This window comes from Mobula hypostoma, chromosome 20, assembly GCF_963921235.1.
Source record: "Mobula hypostoma chromosome 20, sMobHyp1.1, whole genome shotgun sequence".
Taxonomy (NCBI): Eukaryota; Metazoa; Chordata; class Chondrichthyes; order Myliobatiformes; family Myliobatidae; genus Mobula; species Mobula hypostoma.
The window spans coordinates 5648346-5666337 of record NC_086116.1 but is presented as its reverse complement, the minus strand read 5'-3'; the positions used below and the strand labels follow the sequence as shown (position 1 = coordinate 5666337).

At 42.4% G+C, this 17992-nt stretch overlaps 1 protein-coding gene across 4 annotated transcripts in view; it reads right to left on the bottom strand.

Annotated features, from left to right (window-relative positions):
• The window catches only part of eea1 (early endosome antigen 1), a 140409-nt gene that overhangs the window by 105869 nt on the left and 16548 nt on the right, over positions 1–17992 (bottom strand). For 3 of the 4 annotated variants that reach the window (XM_063072297.1, XM_063072298.1, XM_063072300.1), the window contains exons 3-4: positions 15012–15140; positions 4933–5057 (exon numbers count right to left, since the gene is read on the bottom strand). In XM_063072297.1, coding sequence (XP_062928367.1) covers positions 4933–5057; positions 15012–15140 — 254 coding nt within the window. The remainder of the gene's footprint in view (positions 1–4932; positions 5058–15011; positions 15141–17992) is intronic. The other variant, XM_063072299.1, reaches the window with a different exon arrangement.

The following is a 17992-nucleotide window of genomic DNA, read 5'->3' as shown; positions in this document are numbered from 1 at the left end:
TAGTGTACTCAGTATTGACGAGAAGAAGTACAATTGTTTATGTGTTATTAGCTTAGGCAGATTGTGTTTATCTATTATTATAAATTAGATGAAGATCAGACCACATTTAATGAGTAATTAATGCAGAAAACCAGGTAATTGCAAAGGGTTCACAAACTTTGTCTAGCGACCGTACCTCAATCATGTCCCCTCTTAATCTTCAGGATAGATTTGCCAGGTAACACCCTGGTGAATCTCCCCCTCCACCGTTGCCAGCACCACCACAATACCCTACTCTGTAGTGACCAGAACTACATGCCATATTCCAGCTGAGGTCTGACCAGCGGTTTATAAAGTTGATGTATAACCTTCCAGCTCTTCTACTTGATGCCTTCTAATGAAAGCCAGTCTTCCAAATGCTTTCTAACCACGTTATTCCCCCTGTGGTGCCACCTTCAAGGATCTTTAGATTTGTATAAGGTCCTTCTGTCCCTCGAACACCCCATTCACGGCGGTATGTTGCAAATAGCATTCCCAAACTCACCTCACTTTTATCACAATTTACAGTACTCTGCAAAAGTCTTAGGCATCCTAGATTTTTTATACTAATTTTGCTGTTGATGTTTTGTCTTCTGCATTAGTGTGTCAGTAAAAATGAGCAAATTTTAGATTTTTAAACATTCATTTTCCAAAAAATGTAAGTGTTACAGAGGAATGTTTGTATTTTGTTTAAAGAAAGTAACATATTAAATAATATGCCACTTTTCAAATAAAAACTTGCTAACTTTGTAGGTATATAGCCCAGTGCATGATTAAACACAGATAACAAACAGAATGCTAATGATCAACGGCACAATGAGTTGAATGAACTAAACTGATCAACTGAAACAGAAACAGGTGTAGATGGAATCAAACTGGGTGAAGTACAACCAAACTAAAAGGTGAGAGTGTGGCAGGTGTGACAGTTTAACCTTCAAGTCATCAATCCTTACACCATGGCATGCCTGAGCATAGAACCAAAACACAAGGTGGTCCTCCTGCATCAGCAAGGTCTCTCCCAAGCAGAAATTTCACGGCAGACAGGAGTTTCCAGATGTGCTGTCCAAACTCTTCTGAAGAAACGGGCAAGGCTAAGGACCAGAAACACAACGGTAGGCTACAGAAGCTGTGTGCAGCAAACGAGAGATACATCAAACTGATGTGCCTTCTAAATCAGAAGACGTCCAGCACTACAGTCAGCTCGGAACTCATGGAACCATAGGAAACCAAGTACACCCCTCTACAGTCCGGAGAAGTCCTGTCAAAAGTGGTCTTCATGGAAAAGTTGCTGCCAAAAAGCCATTCCTCCAAAGCGGAAACAAAGCCAAGAGACTCACCTAGGTACCAAAACAGAAGGACTAGGGTTCTGAACAATGGCAGCAAGTGTTCTGGACTGACATGTCAGAGTTTAAACTTCTGGCTCAGACAGGAGGCAGTTTGTCCGTCGAAGAGCTGGAGAACGCCACATGAATGAGCGTCTGCAGCCAACAGTGAAACATGGCAGATGTTCCCTGCAGATCTGGGGCTGCATATCTGCAAATGAAGTTGATGATCTGGTCAGAATTAATGGAATCCTCAATGCTGTGAAGCACAAGCAGGTTCTCATCCATCGCGCAATACCAGCAGAGAGGCGTCTGATCGGTTCCAACCTCATTCTGCAGCAGGACACGGTCATAAAGAACTAGCTCAAGTGAAAAGAAGAACAAGGAAAACAACAACAGATGTTATGGCCTCCACAGAGCTGATCTCAACATCATCGAGGCTGTCTGGGATTACGTGGAGAAACAGAAGCAAACGAGACAGCTAGAGTCTGCAGAAGTAGTTCTCCAGGATGCCTGGAACAACTTACCAGTTGATCTTCTTACAAAACTGCACAACAGTGTATCTTAGAGAACTGATGCAGTTTGAAAGGCAAACGGTGGTCACACCAAATATTGATTTGATTTAGTTTTTTTTTTACTGTTTACTGCTCCTTGGAGTAATTTTTTTTAATATTTAGAAACTTTGCATTTCTTTATTTTTGAAAGCATCTTCACTTTACAGAATTTGTTTTTACATGTGTCTAAGACTTTTCACAGTACTGTAAGTCCATACCCTCCAACACACCAACACCACCCTGTGGCCTAACGATAGCCGTCCACATTGTCAAAGACTCCAGCCATCTTCCTCTCATCCGCAACCTTACTGATTATGCTTCCTCAATGCTCAGCACCCATCCTAGAAACAGATGGAGTCAATATTTCCTCATCCTCTGGTTTGCTTATTTACCTGCAAACAACATCCCGTCTCTGAGCATGAGAAAACAATTGGTAAGCCCAAGACTGGAAGTGGTGAAGAAAGTTCAAGGCAGTGGGAAGGTATGAAGGGACAGGTTAGGTAAGCACGAGATAACTGTAAGGAATTTAAACATTCTCCCTAGGTTTCCTCCGGGTGCTCCAGTTTCCTCCAGGTGCTCCCAAAGGGTGAGAAGTTTAACTGGACACATGGTGTAATTGGGCAGGGTGGTTTCACTGGGCCAGAAGGGCCTGTTACCATGCTGTCTCTCTAAATAAAGGATACTTCTACTTAAACACTGTAACAACAGGCAGTTACATGTCCCTTCGCACATCCAAGTATTGCCCGTCACTAAAAACAAATCAATAAACACTCATCATCGATGTGAACAGATTTTGATTTCAATGACTCCGCACTGCTGAAGGCAGATAACTCAGCTGTAGTCCCCTTTATTAAGGGAGAGCAATATTTCTCTGCAGAATGAAACAACGACATGCATAGTGTGGTAAGGAACCAGTTTTGAGCATAACTGAGTTGAAGAATAACGACATTCCTTTCAACTACCCTTGTAGCACTAACAGTGAGTGACTGTGCCAAGACTGATCAATCGATCACAAAGATCAGTTTAGATTCCTTTAATTTAGATAGCCACCAGCAACTGGTCTGCGCAGTACTAATTTAAGGAAGAACAGACCTTCCAACACTCAAATAGCACTTTTCAAGGTCTCAGGCCACCAAGTCTTTGAAAACCAGCAAGATGCCTTTCCAAGTGTAATTATTAAGGGAACACAGCGCTATATTACCCAAAGCCATATCCCATAATCTTTTATTTTCAGTGACTCGATATCAACAATTCAAAGGAGAAGCCCCCTGCACTGCTTTGGAATAGTGTCAAGAGATCTTGTATATTCGCCCACACTTAGCCTCCAAGCCTCCCTAAGATTCTGCACTCAAGCCCCACAGACCTGAGCCCATATGCTGCACGATAATGCCATATTGTGTGTGGCATGCCATATTTAAGTTTGCTAACAACACCACTGCTGCTGGCAAATCCAAAGTAATGACAAATCAGCATATGGGAGGGGTTTTAAAAATCTGGTTGAAAGATGCCACAACAATATCAGTGTTGTGAAGAGCTGATTATCGACTACAGGAGGAAAAAGCCAGTGGTCGATGAGCCAATACTCCTTAGAGCAGCGGAGGTAGAGAGTGTCAGTAACTTTAAATTCCTTGGCGTTATCATATCAGAGGATCTGGCCTGAAACCAGCACATAGGTACCATCAATAGCACTTCTACATCCTTAAGAAGCTTGCCTGAATTCTGCATGTTAAGTTTTATCGATGCACGGTGGAGAGTATCATAACTGGTCGCATCACGGCCTGGTATGGAAACACCAATACCAGGATAGAAAAGAGTACAGAAAGTGGTGAATACGGCCCAGTCCATCACAGGCAAAACCCTCTCCAAAATTGAGCAAATTTACATGGTACGCTGTCACAAGAAATAGCTGCCATCATCAAGGACCCCCACCATCCAGACCATGCTCTCTTTTTGCTATTAACATCAGGCAGGAGGTACAGAGTCCTAGATCCTACACCACCAGGTTCACAACCATCAGGCTCCTGAACCAGCGTGGATAACTGCACTCACCAAAACTCTGAACTGATTCCACAACTGACTCACTTGTAAGGAGTCTACAGTATAATTTATTTTTTATTTGTATTATTTGTCTTCTTTTGCACATTGATTGTCAGTCTTTGCTTATGTATATTTTTGTTAATAAATTCTATTGCATTTCTTTATTTTCCTGTAAATGATTGCAAGAAAATGAACCTCCTGGTGGCATGTATATTTCAATAATAAATGAACTTGGACTTTGTATACCTCTGAGGCAAGTTAATCTGTCAACCATGGTGGGACTAAAAGAGCCCAAGAAGCAGGTCTTTTTCTCAGAGCTTATCAACCTGTCCCATGTAATGGTGGTGTTGTGTCCCTGAACACTCACCTTCCTCCATCCACGCAGGATAATACATAAAGTAAACCTACACCAATTAAGGATTTCATCTTTGGAAATAATTATGTCTGGATTCCAGGAATCTAGACCAACTGAAACCAAGTTCCTGAATAAGGTGTCAACTGCCCATGCAAGAATGAACTGCAAACAATTTTCCAAACACAGTGGATTCCGGTTAATTGGGCCATCGGTTGATCAGACAGCTGCTTATTTGGGGGAACGGCAGCGTACACTGGATTAATTCTTCTGTTGACAAATATTAGCAACTAATACAGTTTTATAGTACTGCAGTAGTACTGGTAGTGTCCTAATTTGATCTTTATTTCATTTAAATGCATAATTTTGATATAGTTTGTCTTTTTCATACCTTTTTCACTTTTTCCATGAAACTTCAGCTAATTGGGGCAGCTGCTTAATTGGGTCCCAGTGTGTCCCAATCAACTGGAATCCAATGTATCTTTATATTAATTTGTAGAAACCCAGGGGAAGCATGTTTTCTTATAGACAGTAATAATACAGATATTACTTTTGAACTCAATAGTAAAATTAACTTAAAATGTCTTGAGAAACCTTGAAAATGACCAAACCAATTTATTGGGACAACTCTTACAGTAAATAAACGAACCTCTGCAAATTTGTTTGTTCCTTCCTGGGGCCAGAGTCATTCCCCGGATCGTGAAACACCTCATAGTGTTTGAAGAGATCCTCAGCTGAAGCATGGGACTTCATACACAATGGACAAATAAAACCCTGTGAAGTCAAAGTGGGCACAAAAACAAATCAGAGCCTTTACACACACTCGCGTGAGCCGTGATTGGGAATGGGAAGCAAGGAAACATGCCGCACACAGCTCAAGGAAGCATGGACAAACAAATCAAGCCAAGCTCATGGAGTCCCTGGGCAGACAGGAGAATTAAGACAGTCTCACTACAGCGTTGAATGTTGCAGAAGCAGAAGAATGTTCCATGCCGCATGTGGACAAGGGCTCATCTCTGGCCAGCCTACTCTTTTCATTAGCTCTCCCTAAACTAGCCCCCCACCGTGTCCTATTTCCTGACAGGTGGCCCTCCTGGGAAGCAGCCCCGGCATCCTCACATTCCCCACTGACTCTTGGTTTGGCTGTCTTTCAGCGACTGTGCACCCATCTCACTGCTAAGGATAAAGTTAATAAATTTAAAGCAACTGCCCAGCTCTTTTGAACTTACCACTGTTAAGGAGGTACAAGAGCCCCAAGTCCTACTCCACCAGGTTCAGTAAAAGTTACTACCTGACAATCATCAGGCTGCTGAACTGTCATGGATAAGTTCACCCCACTCAATGATCCATGATCCAGACTCTCCTTCTGGGGCTCTGCAACTCATCTTCTCAGTATTATTATTTACTTATTTATTATTTTTTATTTGCAGTTTGTCTTCTTTTGCACATTGGTTGTTAGTCTTTTATGTACATTTTTTCATAAATGATATTGTATTTCTTTATTTTCCTGTAAATGCCTGCAAGAAAATGAATCTCAAGGTAACATATACGTACTTTGATAATAAATTTGCTTTCAACTTTGACATTGCTCCACAATACTGGAGGGCTCATTAGACTGACCCAGTCCCAATGGTAATCGTCTGTCTATAGAACCCTTGAAGCCACAAAGTCCAAACACATCTGTTTCCCTTCAACCATCTGGTTTTTAAATCAACCTACACAACCTGATCACTGCAGTACAGCAACACTTTAATCACAATGGATATTTGTTCTAATTGTGTTCTTTCCTGTAAAAGGTATGTATAATCCAGGTTTATCATTTCTTATGAATGCTGCTTTTCTGATACTATGTGCTTGCGGTGCTGATGCAAAGATTTTTCAATGCACCTATGCATACATGTACTTCTGCAGATGGCAATAACTCACCTTTGACTTTGTGGAAACTTCTCCCTAAGTACAGAAGTTGGGGGGGGGGGGTGGAATTCGGACTGAATGCAAAGCATAAATCAAGAATGATCCTCAGATCAAATAACTTGTCATGGCCATTTTAAACAGGGGACCCTTTGATTCTGAAAAGGCAACTCACAATTCTAGATTCTCCCATCAGGAAACATCTCACCATAACCATAAGAGATTCTGTAGCTGCCTGAAATCCACAGCAACACACACAAAATGCTGAAGGACCTCAGCAGGTCAGGCAGCATCTATGGAGGGGAATAAACAGTTGATGTTTTAGACAAATACCCTTCATCAGGACTGGAAAGGAAGGGGGAGCAGCCAGAATACGAAGGTGGGGTGAGGGGAAGGAATATAAACTGGCAGGTGATGGGTGAAACCAGGTGAGATGGAGTAAAAAGCTGAGAGATAAAAGTTGGAAGAGGTAAAGAGCTGAAGGAGGAATCTTTCACCATTTACCCTGTCGAAACCCATCAGAATTAGGTATGTTTCAATAAAATCACTCCTCATTGTTTAAAACTTCAATTAGTATAGAACAAAGCTTTCCTTAACACAACCCCTACACAACAGGCAGACATCTCCTCCCTGTGACTCAAAAGCAGCAAAGGGTGCATTTTCCCCAAGATTCCTGGTGGCTTAAATCTAGCATTTCACCCAATTTCCCCAATGAGATCTATCTTTACACACAGATAATAATAAGTAGTCCCAGCTTGCATTGCAACTTCATTGATCCCAATTATTGATGGACAACAGACATGAGGTACTGAATGGTTTAATCTCATTCCTTTGTCTGCATCCATGTTTTTTTTGTTTCCTGTTCCTACCTACCCACGAAGAAAACCAAAGGTAACAAAACCACGGCTTGAGTGCCATGGTAACCAGACTCCTTTTAAAAGTGGATTAGTGACTGACTAGCAATGATGCTTCTAGTCCACTGAAGGTCAGAAATGTGGAGAGTATTGACATCACCAGTTAATGGCAAAACCTCTGTTCAACCATTAATGAAACAAATTCCAGAAGTTTCAATTCCTGAATGAAGAGATGGAAGCAGTTATTTCCTTTCCGACCACAAAAGTACAAAGCACACACAAAATGCTGAAGGCTTTCGACCCGAATCATCCACTGTACTTTTTTCCATAGATGCCTGGCCTGCTGAGTTCCTCCAGCATTTTGTGTGTGTTGCTCAGATTTCCAGCATCTGCTAATTTTCTCTCGTTTCTAAACACTGTGTCAAGCAAGAATTCCTCTCCATCTACTTCACCTTCACCACAGAATTCTCATCCAGATCCTTCGTAAATCAATTTAAATCCACAATATTTGACTATTGAGACACACAAGACTGTACAGACACTGAAATCTGTAGCAAAATACAAAAGACTGGCGGAATTCAGTGGGTCAGACAGCACCTATGGAGGGAAATGAGTGGTTAACACTTGGACAAGACATTTCATCTGGACTTGACCCAAAACGTACACCATCCACTTTCCTCCATAGATGTATCTTAATTTACATACTTTCCAGAAAGGAGATTACTACTCCATCGACTCACACCATACACACTCACCTTTTACTTTGGTCACCTCTTAACCTTCTGAGTTCCAAAGACAACAGTTCTAGCTTTTCCAACCTCTTTTCATAACAGTAATTCCTCATCAATGGCCACATCCGTAAGACATAGAAGCAGAATTAAGCTATTTGACCCACCGAGTCTGCTCCATTTCATCATGGTTGATCTAATTTTCCTCTCAGCCCCAATCTCCTGCTTTCTCCCTGTATCCCTTCATGCTCTGACTAATCAAGAATCTATCGAGTTCTGCCTTAAATACAGTATACATAAAGACTTGGCCTCCACAGCTGCCTGTGGCAAAGAATTCTACAGATTCATCACTCTCAAGCTAAAGAAATTCCTCTTCATTTCTGTGCTATAAGGACGCCCCTCAATTCTGAGGACGTGTCCTCTGGTCTTAGACTCTTTCATCCACTCTATCAAGGCCTTTCACCACTTGATAGGTTCAATGAGGTCACCGCTCGTTCTTCTGAGTTCCAGTGAATACAGGCCCAGAGCCATCAAACGCTCTTCATGTGACAAGCCATTCAAACCCAGAATCATTTTCGTGAACCTCCTCTGAACCCTCTCCAGTTTCAGCACATCCTTTCGAAGATAAAAGGCCCTAAACTGCTCACAATACTCCAAGTGAAGCCTCACCAGTGCTTCATCAAGTCTCAACATTACATCCTTGACTTTATATTCTAGTCCTCTTGAAATGAATGCTAACATTATATTTGCCTTTCTCTCCAGACTCAACCTGCAAATTAACTTTTAAGGAATCCTACACAAGGACTCCCAAGTCCCTTTGTGCCTCAGTTTTTTGTATTTTCTCTCCATTTAGAAAATGTCAACACTTTCACTTCTTCTACCAAAATGCATGACCATACACTTCCATCTGTCACTTCTTTGCCCATTCTCCTAATTCATCTGTCCTTCTGTAGCCTCTCTACTTCCTCAACACTACCTATCCTTGCATCTTCTGGAAACCTGCATCAAAGCCATTAATTTCATCATCCAAATCATTGACATATAATGCAAAAAGAACCAGTTGTAACACAGACCCCTGTGGAACACTATCAGTCACCGGCAGCCAAACAGAAAAGGCTCCCTTTATTCCCACTCTTTGCCTCCTGCCAACTAGCCACGACTTTGTCCCTGCTAGAATCATTCCTGTAATACTATGGGCTCATAGCTTGTTAAGCAGCCTCATGTGTGGCACCTTGTCAAAGGACTTCTGAAAACCCAAGTACACAACATCAACCAATTTTCCATTTTCTGTCCTGCTTGTTACTTCTTCAAAGAACTTCATCAGATATGTCAGGCAACATTTTCCCTTGAGGAAACCATGCTGACAACGGCCTATTTTATCATGTGCCTCCAAATACCCTGAGACCTCATCCTTAATAATCGACTCCAACATCTTCCCAACCACTGAGGTCAGACTAACTGGCCTCTCTCCCTTTTTGAAGAGTGGAGTGACATTTGCAATTTTCCAGTCTTCCAGAAATATTCCAGAATCTAGTGATTCCTGAAAGATCATTACTAATGCCTCTACAATTCTTCAACCTCCTTTTTCAGAACTCTGGGGTGTACACCATCTGATCCAGGTGACCTGTCTACCTTCAGACCTCTGAGTTTCTTCAGGGCCTTCTCTCTAGTTATGGTAACTTCACATACTTGACTGAAAGGTAGCTCTTTTTAGGCACTGCCTCTTGCTGACTGGTCATTCTTCATCTCAAGTCACTGAGCGTCATAGGAAGTCATTCCTGCCTGTGGCCATCAAACTTTACAACTCCTCCCTTGGAGGGTCAGACACCCTGAGCCAATAGGCTGGTCCTGGACTTATTTCCTGGCATAATTTACATTTTACTATTTAATTATTTATGGTTTTATTACTATTTAATTATTCATGGTTTTATTACTATTTAATTATTTATGGTGCAACTGTAACGAAAACCAATTTCCCCCGGGATCAATAGTAGGGACTATGACTAAGAGAAACTGCTCTGACGCTCTGCCTTTAAAATCTCGATCACCATCCCAACTGAAAGGTAGCTCTTTTCACACACCCCTGACGCTGATTGTCCAGCTCAATTCATCCTATCGTAACACACTCCATGCCTTTAAACCTTTTCATGTGTGATGCTCAGATTTATCCACAATATTCCAGCTGAGCCTTGACAAGCAAGCTATAATATTGCAGTCTGGCTTTGTTGTTTCTTTTTCCACATTTGATGTCTATAATTAAAAGCCCAAGTATCTTAAACACTTGTAGAGTTGACCAAGAACCACCATGCTATGTACAACTGTGCCATTTACGGTGCATTTTTAAACAGCTCAACATTTTGGGCCAAGATCTTTTTATCGACTGTTTATTCTTTGCATTAATGGTGCCCGACCTGCTGAGTTCCTGCAGCATTTTGTGTGTGTTGCTTTGGATTTCCAGCATCAGCAGAAACTTCTGTTTTCAATTCCCATCGTACCATTACATGACTGGGGCACTACAGAAATGTAGCATGGTCAGAGTTTAGAGTCCAAATCCGCCTCTATCTGTAAGAAGTTTGTATGTCCCTCCTATGCATGCATGAGTTTCCACCGGGCACTCCAATTTCCTTCCACATTACAAGGGCAGGTTTTAGTGATTGTAAATTGTCCTGTGATTGGGGATAAACAGGTGGGTTGTTGGGTGGTGTGGTTCGCTGCGTCAGAAGGGTCCGTTCCACACCGTATCGCTAAATAAATTGATTCAAGGTGACAAAAACAGAGATTCAGACGGAGTAACATCGCAAAATACAAGGGAACGTGGTAAGTTAGTGAAAGAGGTCGGATTTAATGAGTGACTTGAAGGAAAGAGGTTGAGGCAGACCAGTTTACAGAATCAATTTCAGGAAATTGCAAGTTTGATTGCTAATGATGGAGCAACTGAATTCAGGACTGTCAACATGTCACAATTGTTGGGCCACACAAACTCTGCTGGGTTTACAGCTGGAAGGGATTAAGGAGGCAAACACAGTCTGAAGGGTGGACACCAATGCAGGGATTTAAACATGAGGGTGAGTATTATCAAATCAGGCAATACCTAACTGACACCCAGTGTATGGAGCAACCCTGAATGAGGCTTGACCAGTTCCAAGCAGCAGCGATCTAGATAATCTCAAGTGTAAAATGGCAAAGCCTAGCCAGGACAATGTTGGTAAAAGTGTGATCGCCCAGTGGCCACCCATTTTAATTCCACTTCCCATCCCCAATCCGACATGTCAGTCCACGGCCTCCTCTACTGTCACGATGAGACCACACTCAATTTGGAAGAACAACACCTTATATTCTGGCTGGGTAGCCTCCAACGACGGCATGAACATTGATTTCACGAATTTCCAGTAATGGCACCCCCCTCCCTTCCTTCACCATCCCCCATCCCCTTTTCCCTCTCTCACCTTATCTTCTTGCCTGCCCACCACCTCCCTCTGGTGCTCCTCCCCACTTTCCTTTCTTCCATGGCCTTCTGTCCTCTCCTATTAGACTCCCTCTTCTCCATCTTTTTCACCAATCCATTTCCCAGCTCTTTACTTCACCCCCCCCACCTCCAGGTTTCATCTATCACCTTGTGTTTCTCCCTTCCCTCCCCCCACCTTTTAAATCAACTCATCTCTTTTTCCTCCAGTCCCGCTGAAGGGTGTTGGCCCGAAACGTTGACTGTGTTCTTTTCTATAGATGCTGCCTGGCCTGCTAAATTCCTCCAGCATTTTATGTGTATTCTGTTAAATATACTTTTGCTGGACCTGTAATTTCCTCTTGGGAGTTGTGCTGTACAACCTGATGTTTTTGCTGTGTCCTGAAGGATTCGGCAAACTTGACTCTCAAGAATGGAGTCATTGCTCGCGCCAACCTGGGGCCAGATTGAAGCTGCAAGGCCCAGATCCAGGAGTGGAAAACAAACCAACGTTTAGCTGATCTAAGCATTGTGCCAAATTTTAAACATGAAGGTGTCAGGGCCAAGGACAAAGGACAAACTGAGGTTCAGCTCACTACTCCATGAGAATTGAACTGGCTCAGCATCTGTGGCCTGCAGCCATCGGGCTCCTGGACTGGCTGCAGAGCTGAACCAGCTCCATGGCTGTGGACTCACCTTCGGGGGACCCTGCGGTTCATGTTCTGTGTGTTACTTGTTCACTTTTTTTATTGTTTGCACGATTCATTCTTTTCTTTCACATTGGATGTTTGACAGTCTCTGGAGTTGGGAGGTTATCTGTGGATCCTACTGTGTTTTGTGGCTGCCTGAAAGGAGACGGATCTCAAAGTTGTACAGTATATGGTGCACATACTTTGATAGTAAATGTACTTTGAATCAGGACTGAGCAAAAGAATTCTTACTATCAACCCTATCTATCCTTATAATTTTCTCTACCTATCGGATTATCACCAAGTCTCCTCCGTTTCTGAGAAAACAAATCCAACCCATTCAGTATGTCCTATCCAGTATTCCAATCCAGGCAATGTCGTGATGATCTTCCCCTGCACCTTCTCCTGTGAGATGACATCCTTCCGATAGTGTAGCAATCAGAAATGCAAACTAAACTCCGAGTTACGGCTCTTACATGCCAGGCCAAGCATTTTATCCTTTGCACCTTGTTGTCTACCTGTGCTGCCCCCAGTCGGGACTGACAGGTGTACCCCAACGTTCCTCTGTTCATCAACACTCCCCAGTGTACCAACATCGCCGTAGCACTTATATGTATATCTGACTTTCCAAAATGCGTTACTCCACAGTTGTCAGAATTATCTTCCATCTGCCATTACTCCACACAACATCTTAGCTGATCAGACCCTGCTATAGCCCAAGCCAATCCTCCTCTCAATCTGTAACACAATAAATTTGCATGTCTTCCTTAGCATTCCCTACACATTCACAGCAAAATTGTTAATGTACATCACAAAAATCAAGGTCCCATTGATCCTTGCGGTTGAAGTCAAACCAAGAAAGCTCACTGACGGCTCTATCTCCTCAGGGGCTAAAGAAATCTGGCACGTTCCCATCAACCCTTACCAACTTTTATTGATGCAACCTAGAAAACTTCCCATCTGTGTGCATAACAGCTTGGAATGGCTGTAAGAAACTGCAGAGGGTTGTGGATACAGCTCAGCACATCACGGAAACCAGCCTGTCCTCCATGGATTCTGTCTGTATTTCTCATTGCCTCAGTCAAGCAGCTAACATAATCAAAAAGCCACCCACCCAGACATTCTCTTCCCCCCCCCACCACTGAAAGGACTAGATAAGGTGGGTGTGGAGAGCATGTTTCCTCTGGTGGGGGTATCCAGAACGAGGGGGCACAGCCTCAAAATTGAGAAAGTGACATTTTAGAACAGAGGTAAAGAGGAATTTTTTTAGCCAAAGAGTGGTGCATCTGTGGAAGGTTGTGGTGGAGCTTAAATCTGTGGGTACATTCGAAGCAGAAGTTGATAGACTCCTGATCGGGATATGTTGAGAGGGTAGGTGTACGGGGTTGAATGGGGTCCAGGATCAGTCATGATGAATGGCCTAATTCTATCCCCATGTCTTATGGTAGAAGATACAAAAACCCGAAAGCATGTACCCCAGGCTCAAGAACAACTTCTACTCCACAGCACAAAGAGTCCACATTATCTTGTACAATAACTTGGACTCCTGACCTCACAATCTACCTTGTTATGGTCTTGCACTTCATTGATAACCTACACTGCACTTTCTCTGTATCTGTTACAGTTTATCCTGCATGGTTATTGCTTTATCTTGTTCTACCTCAATGTACTGTATAATGATTTGTTCGGTATAACCAGTATACAAGACAAGCTTTTCACTCTGTCTTGGTACATTTGATAATGATAAACCAGTCCCAATACAAATGGTCACAAACTTCCTATCAGCAAGCCTTCTACCTCCCCTTATCTCCTATTATCAAACCAATTCTGGGTCCAACCTGCCTTCGATCCCAAGGGCTCTAATCTTCCACACCACCCTATCTTGTGGGACCTTGTCAAACATCTTACTGAAATCCATTTAGGATGCAAATAGCAGCACTTACTAGTGCTAGATGTTGGTAAGTGGTCTAATACTCAACTTCGGTAGAATATGGTTCCATTTGGGATAGATATTGGGAATACAGATGAACCTGTGATCATGAAATGGAGTTTGTAATAGGGACCATTTCCAATAAACATTCAGTGGCCATTTTATTAGGTACATTTGTACACCTGCTCATTAATGCAAATATCTAATTAACTAATCATGTGGCAGCAACTCAATGCATAAAAGCATGCAGGCATGGTCAAGAGGTTCAGTTATTGTTCAAACCAAACATCCGAATGGGGAAGAAATGTGAACTTAGTGACTTTGACCATGGAATGATTGTTGGTGCCAGATGGAGTGGTTTGAGTATCTCAGAAACTTTCCTGCACAGCATTCTCTAGAGCTGACAAGAGAATGGTGTGAAAAACAAAACAACATCCAGTCAGTGGTAGTTCTGTGGGCAAAAACGACGTTAGTGAGAGAGGTCAGAGGAGACTAGCCAGACTGGTTCAAGCTGACTGGAAAGGAACAGTAACTCAAATAGCCATGTGTTACAACAGTGGTGTGCAGAATAGCATCTTTGAATGCACAACACGTCGAACCTTGACGTAGATAAGCTACATCAGCAGAAGACCACTCCTGTATCTAATAAAGTGACCACTGGGTGTATTTATCTGGATATTATCACAGACTATCTACCACCTCTTACTGGTCAACTCTAAGCTCCGTCTACCAAGATATTGAAATATTCCACCATCCTTTGTGTTGCCCCAAAGCACAAAACTATCACTACTATCCACACTGTTGTCAAGGGAAAGGGAAAGGTGCACTTCACCTCAGTGGGCAAAGGTCAGAGGCTGCCATGCAAGTGACAATGGAAGCAAAGCCCGGTCCCGCTGCATTAAACACTACGGCAGAGCACAATCCTCCAGTGAGGAACCCCAGAAAGTCTCCTGTGCACTGATTAGTAAGTGACTCATCCAGTGGAGATAAAGAGGCTGTGCAGTAGTAGACAAACTCAATGTACAGCCATGCTGGCATAAAAGAACAGGGAAAGGCCAGTCCACTGCTACTACAGGGAAACAAAACAAAAATCAAGACTACTTTCACGTTAGAATGAAAATCCACCACCACTACACAAACCACCCAGAGAGTATTTGAACAAAGAGCAACCCACACTAATGGCCGTCTCTGGATTAAGTTGCTCCTGCTTCACCCTGTCTGCCACAGTGTGTTCGTTCCGATCATGCTCAAACAGCTCAGCTGGCGTTAGATACGATTGCATACAGATGGGACAGATGAACCCCTGGAAAAAGTGTTAACTTTCAGAATTACAACTCTTATTATGAGCAGGGTCAAGCACAAATAGGTCCAATTTCACCATGGCTGTGAAAGCAAGACACATACACACATACACACATGAAAAACATGGAGAATATTTCAACATGCAGAACAGTTAGATTGAACTTCAAATATCCACTAAAAGTGGTTTGAAAGGATGAGTTTCATCATCACTGGTTGAAGAAAACCGCAGCACGCCTTTTATTGGCTGTCCTCGTTACAGCTTGATTTAAGTAATTTGAAGATTCCTTGTATGGAGTTACGCCCAGTGATAACCCACAACTGTGCAATATTCCATAAGTTATACTTTAGTAGCAGATGGAAGCTTTCAACTGCAAAGAAATTTCATTAATTCTTAGCGATAATTCTCAATTATAGCCTCCTCTTCTTTATTCCATTCATTCCGTGAATTTCTGATAAACTGAAAACATCAAGATTACTGTGTCAATAGAAAAAAAAGTAGTAAAGTAACCCTAAGATAATTGGAAGGACTGAGATACCATTTTTTTTTCTGGGAAGTGCATGTGAAGGCACAAGGAGAGATTAATGTAAAATTAGTGCTGGACATGCTGAAGTGAATTCAGAAAGCATGTTCTTCCAAAGGGTGGCAAAAACCTGAAAGCATTAAAACCAAAAAGGTTGCGAGTTCAATGAGTCAGCAGCAAATCTCAAAATTAGATCTTGGGCAGGTAAGGATATCTAAGAATATGGATGGAAGACAGGTAAATGCAGTTGATGTACAAATCAGCCAGAACTCTGTAGAACTAACTGAACAGACCCTTCTCTGATCCTGTGTCGTATGTGTAAAGACTGCCAATTATGTGTTGGAGAAAGGGGGAAGACCAGAGCGGGCTATCCTAACTAATTCTTATCATTATGATCAATCTGATTACCAGATGCCTCAGATCCTCTGCCATTCATAGGCTCCAACATACCCCATCTCCATCTTCGTTTCCTCTCAACCACGCCCTGAAGTTTTGTTTAAAAGCTGCTCTTCTGATGATCTGGACAATTCATTGCAGTCTCCTTTTAGCTGAAAATCTCATTTCCAACTAGAATTACCTTCTTGCTGCTTATCTGTGTTCAATCTCCTTTTCAGATACAAAATCCATAAGATCTTACAATAAAATCTCACTTCAAATACATGCAATCCTAGACTTTGGCTCTTAAGAGTCCACATTTTATAGTCTTATGACACTAAAGAACTTCAATATAATCTAATCTTTCTGATTAAGCTAACTCCCTGCTTTTCCTTGTTACTGTTAGTTTGGTTATGACTGTCAGCTCTACTGCCAACCTTCTCCCATTTCCGCATTTGATGTTCTGAGCACACAAAGTGGCCCATTGCTAGAAGCACCCAGTTGTCCAGCTAATCAGTTAGTTTGATCAACAAATTGCAGGTCAGTATTAATTCTTCCACTTAATTGATATAACCTGTGAAAGTTCCACAAAGTGTTTAGCATGTCATTTCCCAGCAAGATATTTCACAAAACAGGGAAGAAGCCACATCTTGACATACAGCTGTGTTGAAAGCACATCAACTATTCCCAAAAAGAGTACACAAAGAGAGTACAGACAGCACCATTGAGGACTAACTTACAATTTCTTCAATATTACAGTTCCTGACCCTGTCATTGTGTTCAAAGTACTGCAAAAGCTGACAAAATAATAATGGTTTGGATATTAGGTTTTGTTCTTGTGCGTCAATTTCAAATCTGCCTGTTAATTTGACAGTAACTTTTTAGCTGTTCCTTTGAGTAATTGCACTTTACTCCAAAGACTGAAGGCCCAGTGGTTTTGATACTGACAGGGTTCCCTTTCCTCAGTGTCAGTACAAGTAAATGAGGCATTTCAACAAATCTGTACATTCCAGAGTCTTGGGCAAACATAGCCCAGAGCACTGGTCATTTCTCTCTCTCCATTATGAGCTTGCAGGTATATTATAGAAACATAGAAACATAGAAAATAGGTGCAGGAGTAGGCCATTCCGCCCTTCGAGCCTGCACCGCCATTTATTATGATCATGGCTGATCATCCAACTCAGAACCCCGCCCCAGCCTTCCCTCCATACCCCCTGACCCCCGTAGCCACAAGGGCCATATCTAACTCCCTCTTAAACATAGCCAATGAACTGGCCTCAACAGTTTGCTGTGGCAGAGAATTCCACAGATTCACCACTCTCTGTGTGAAGAAGTTTTTCCTAATTTTGGTCCTAAAAGGCTTCCCCTCTATCCTCAAACTGTGACCCCTCATTCTGGACTTCCCCAACATCGGGAACAATCTTCCTGCATCTAGCCTGTCCAATCCCTTTAGGATCTTATACGTTTCAATCAGATCCCCCCTCAATCTTCTAAATTCCAACGAGTACAAGCCCAGTTCATCCAGTCTTTCTTCATATGAAAGTCCTGCCATCCCAGATCAATCTGGTGAACCTTCTTTGTGCTCCCTCTATGGCAAAGATGTCTTTCCTCAGATTAGGGGACCAAAACTGCACACAATACTCCAGGTGTGGTCTCACCAAGGCCTTGTACAACTGCAGTAGTACCTCCCTGCTCCTGTACTCGAATCCTCTCGCTATAAATGCCAGCATACCATTCGCCTTTTTCACCGCCTGCTGTACCTGCATGCCCACTTTCAATGACTGGTGTATAATGACACCCAGGTCTCGTTGCACCTCCCCTTTTCCTAATCGGCCACCATTCAGATAATAATCTGTTTTCCTATTTTTGCCACCAAAGTGGATAACTTCACATTTATCCACATTAAATTGCATCTGCCATGAGTTTGCCCACTCACCCAACCTATCCAAGTCACCCT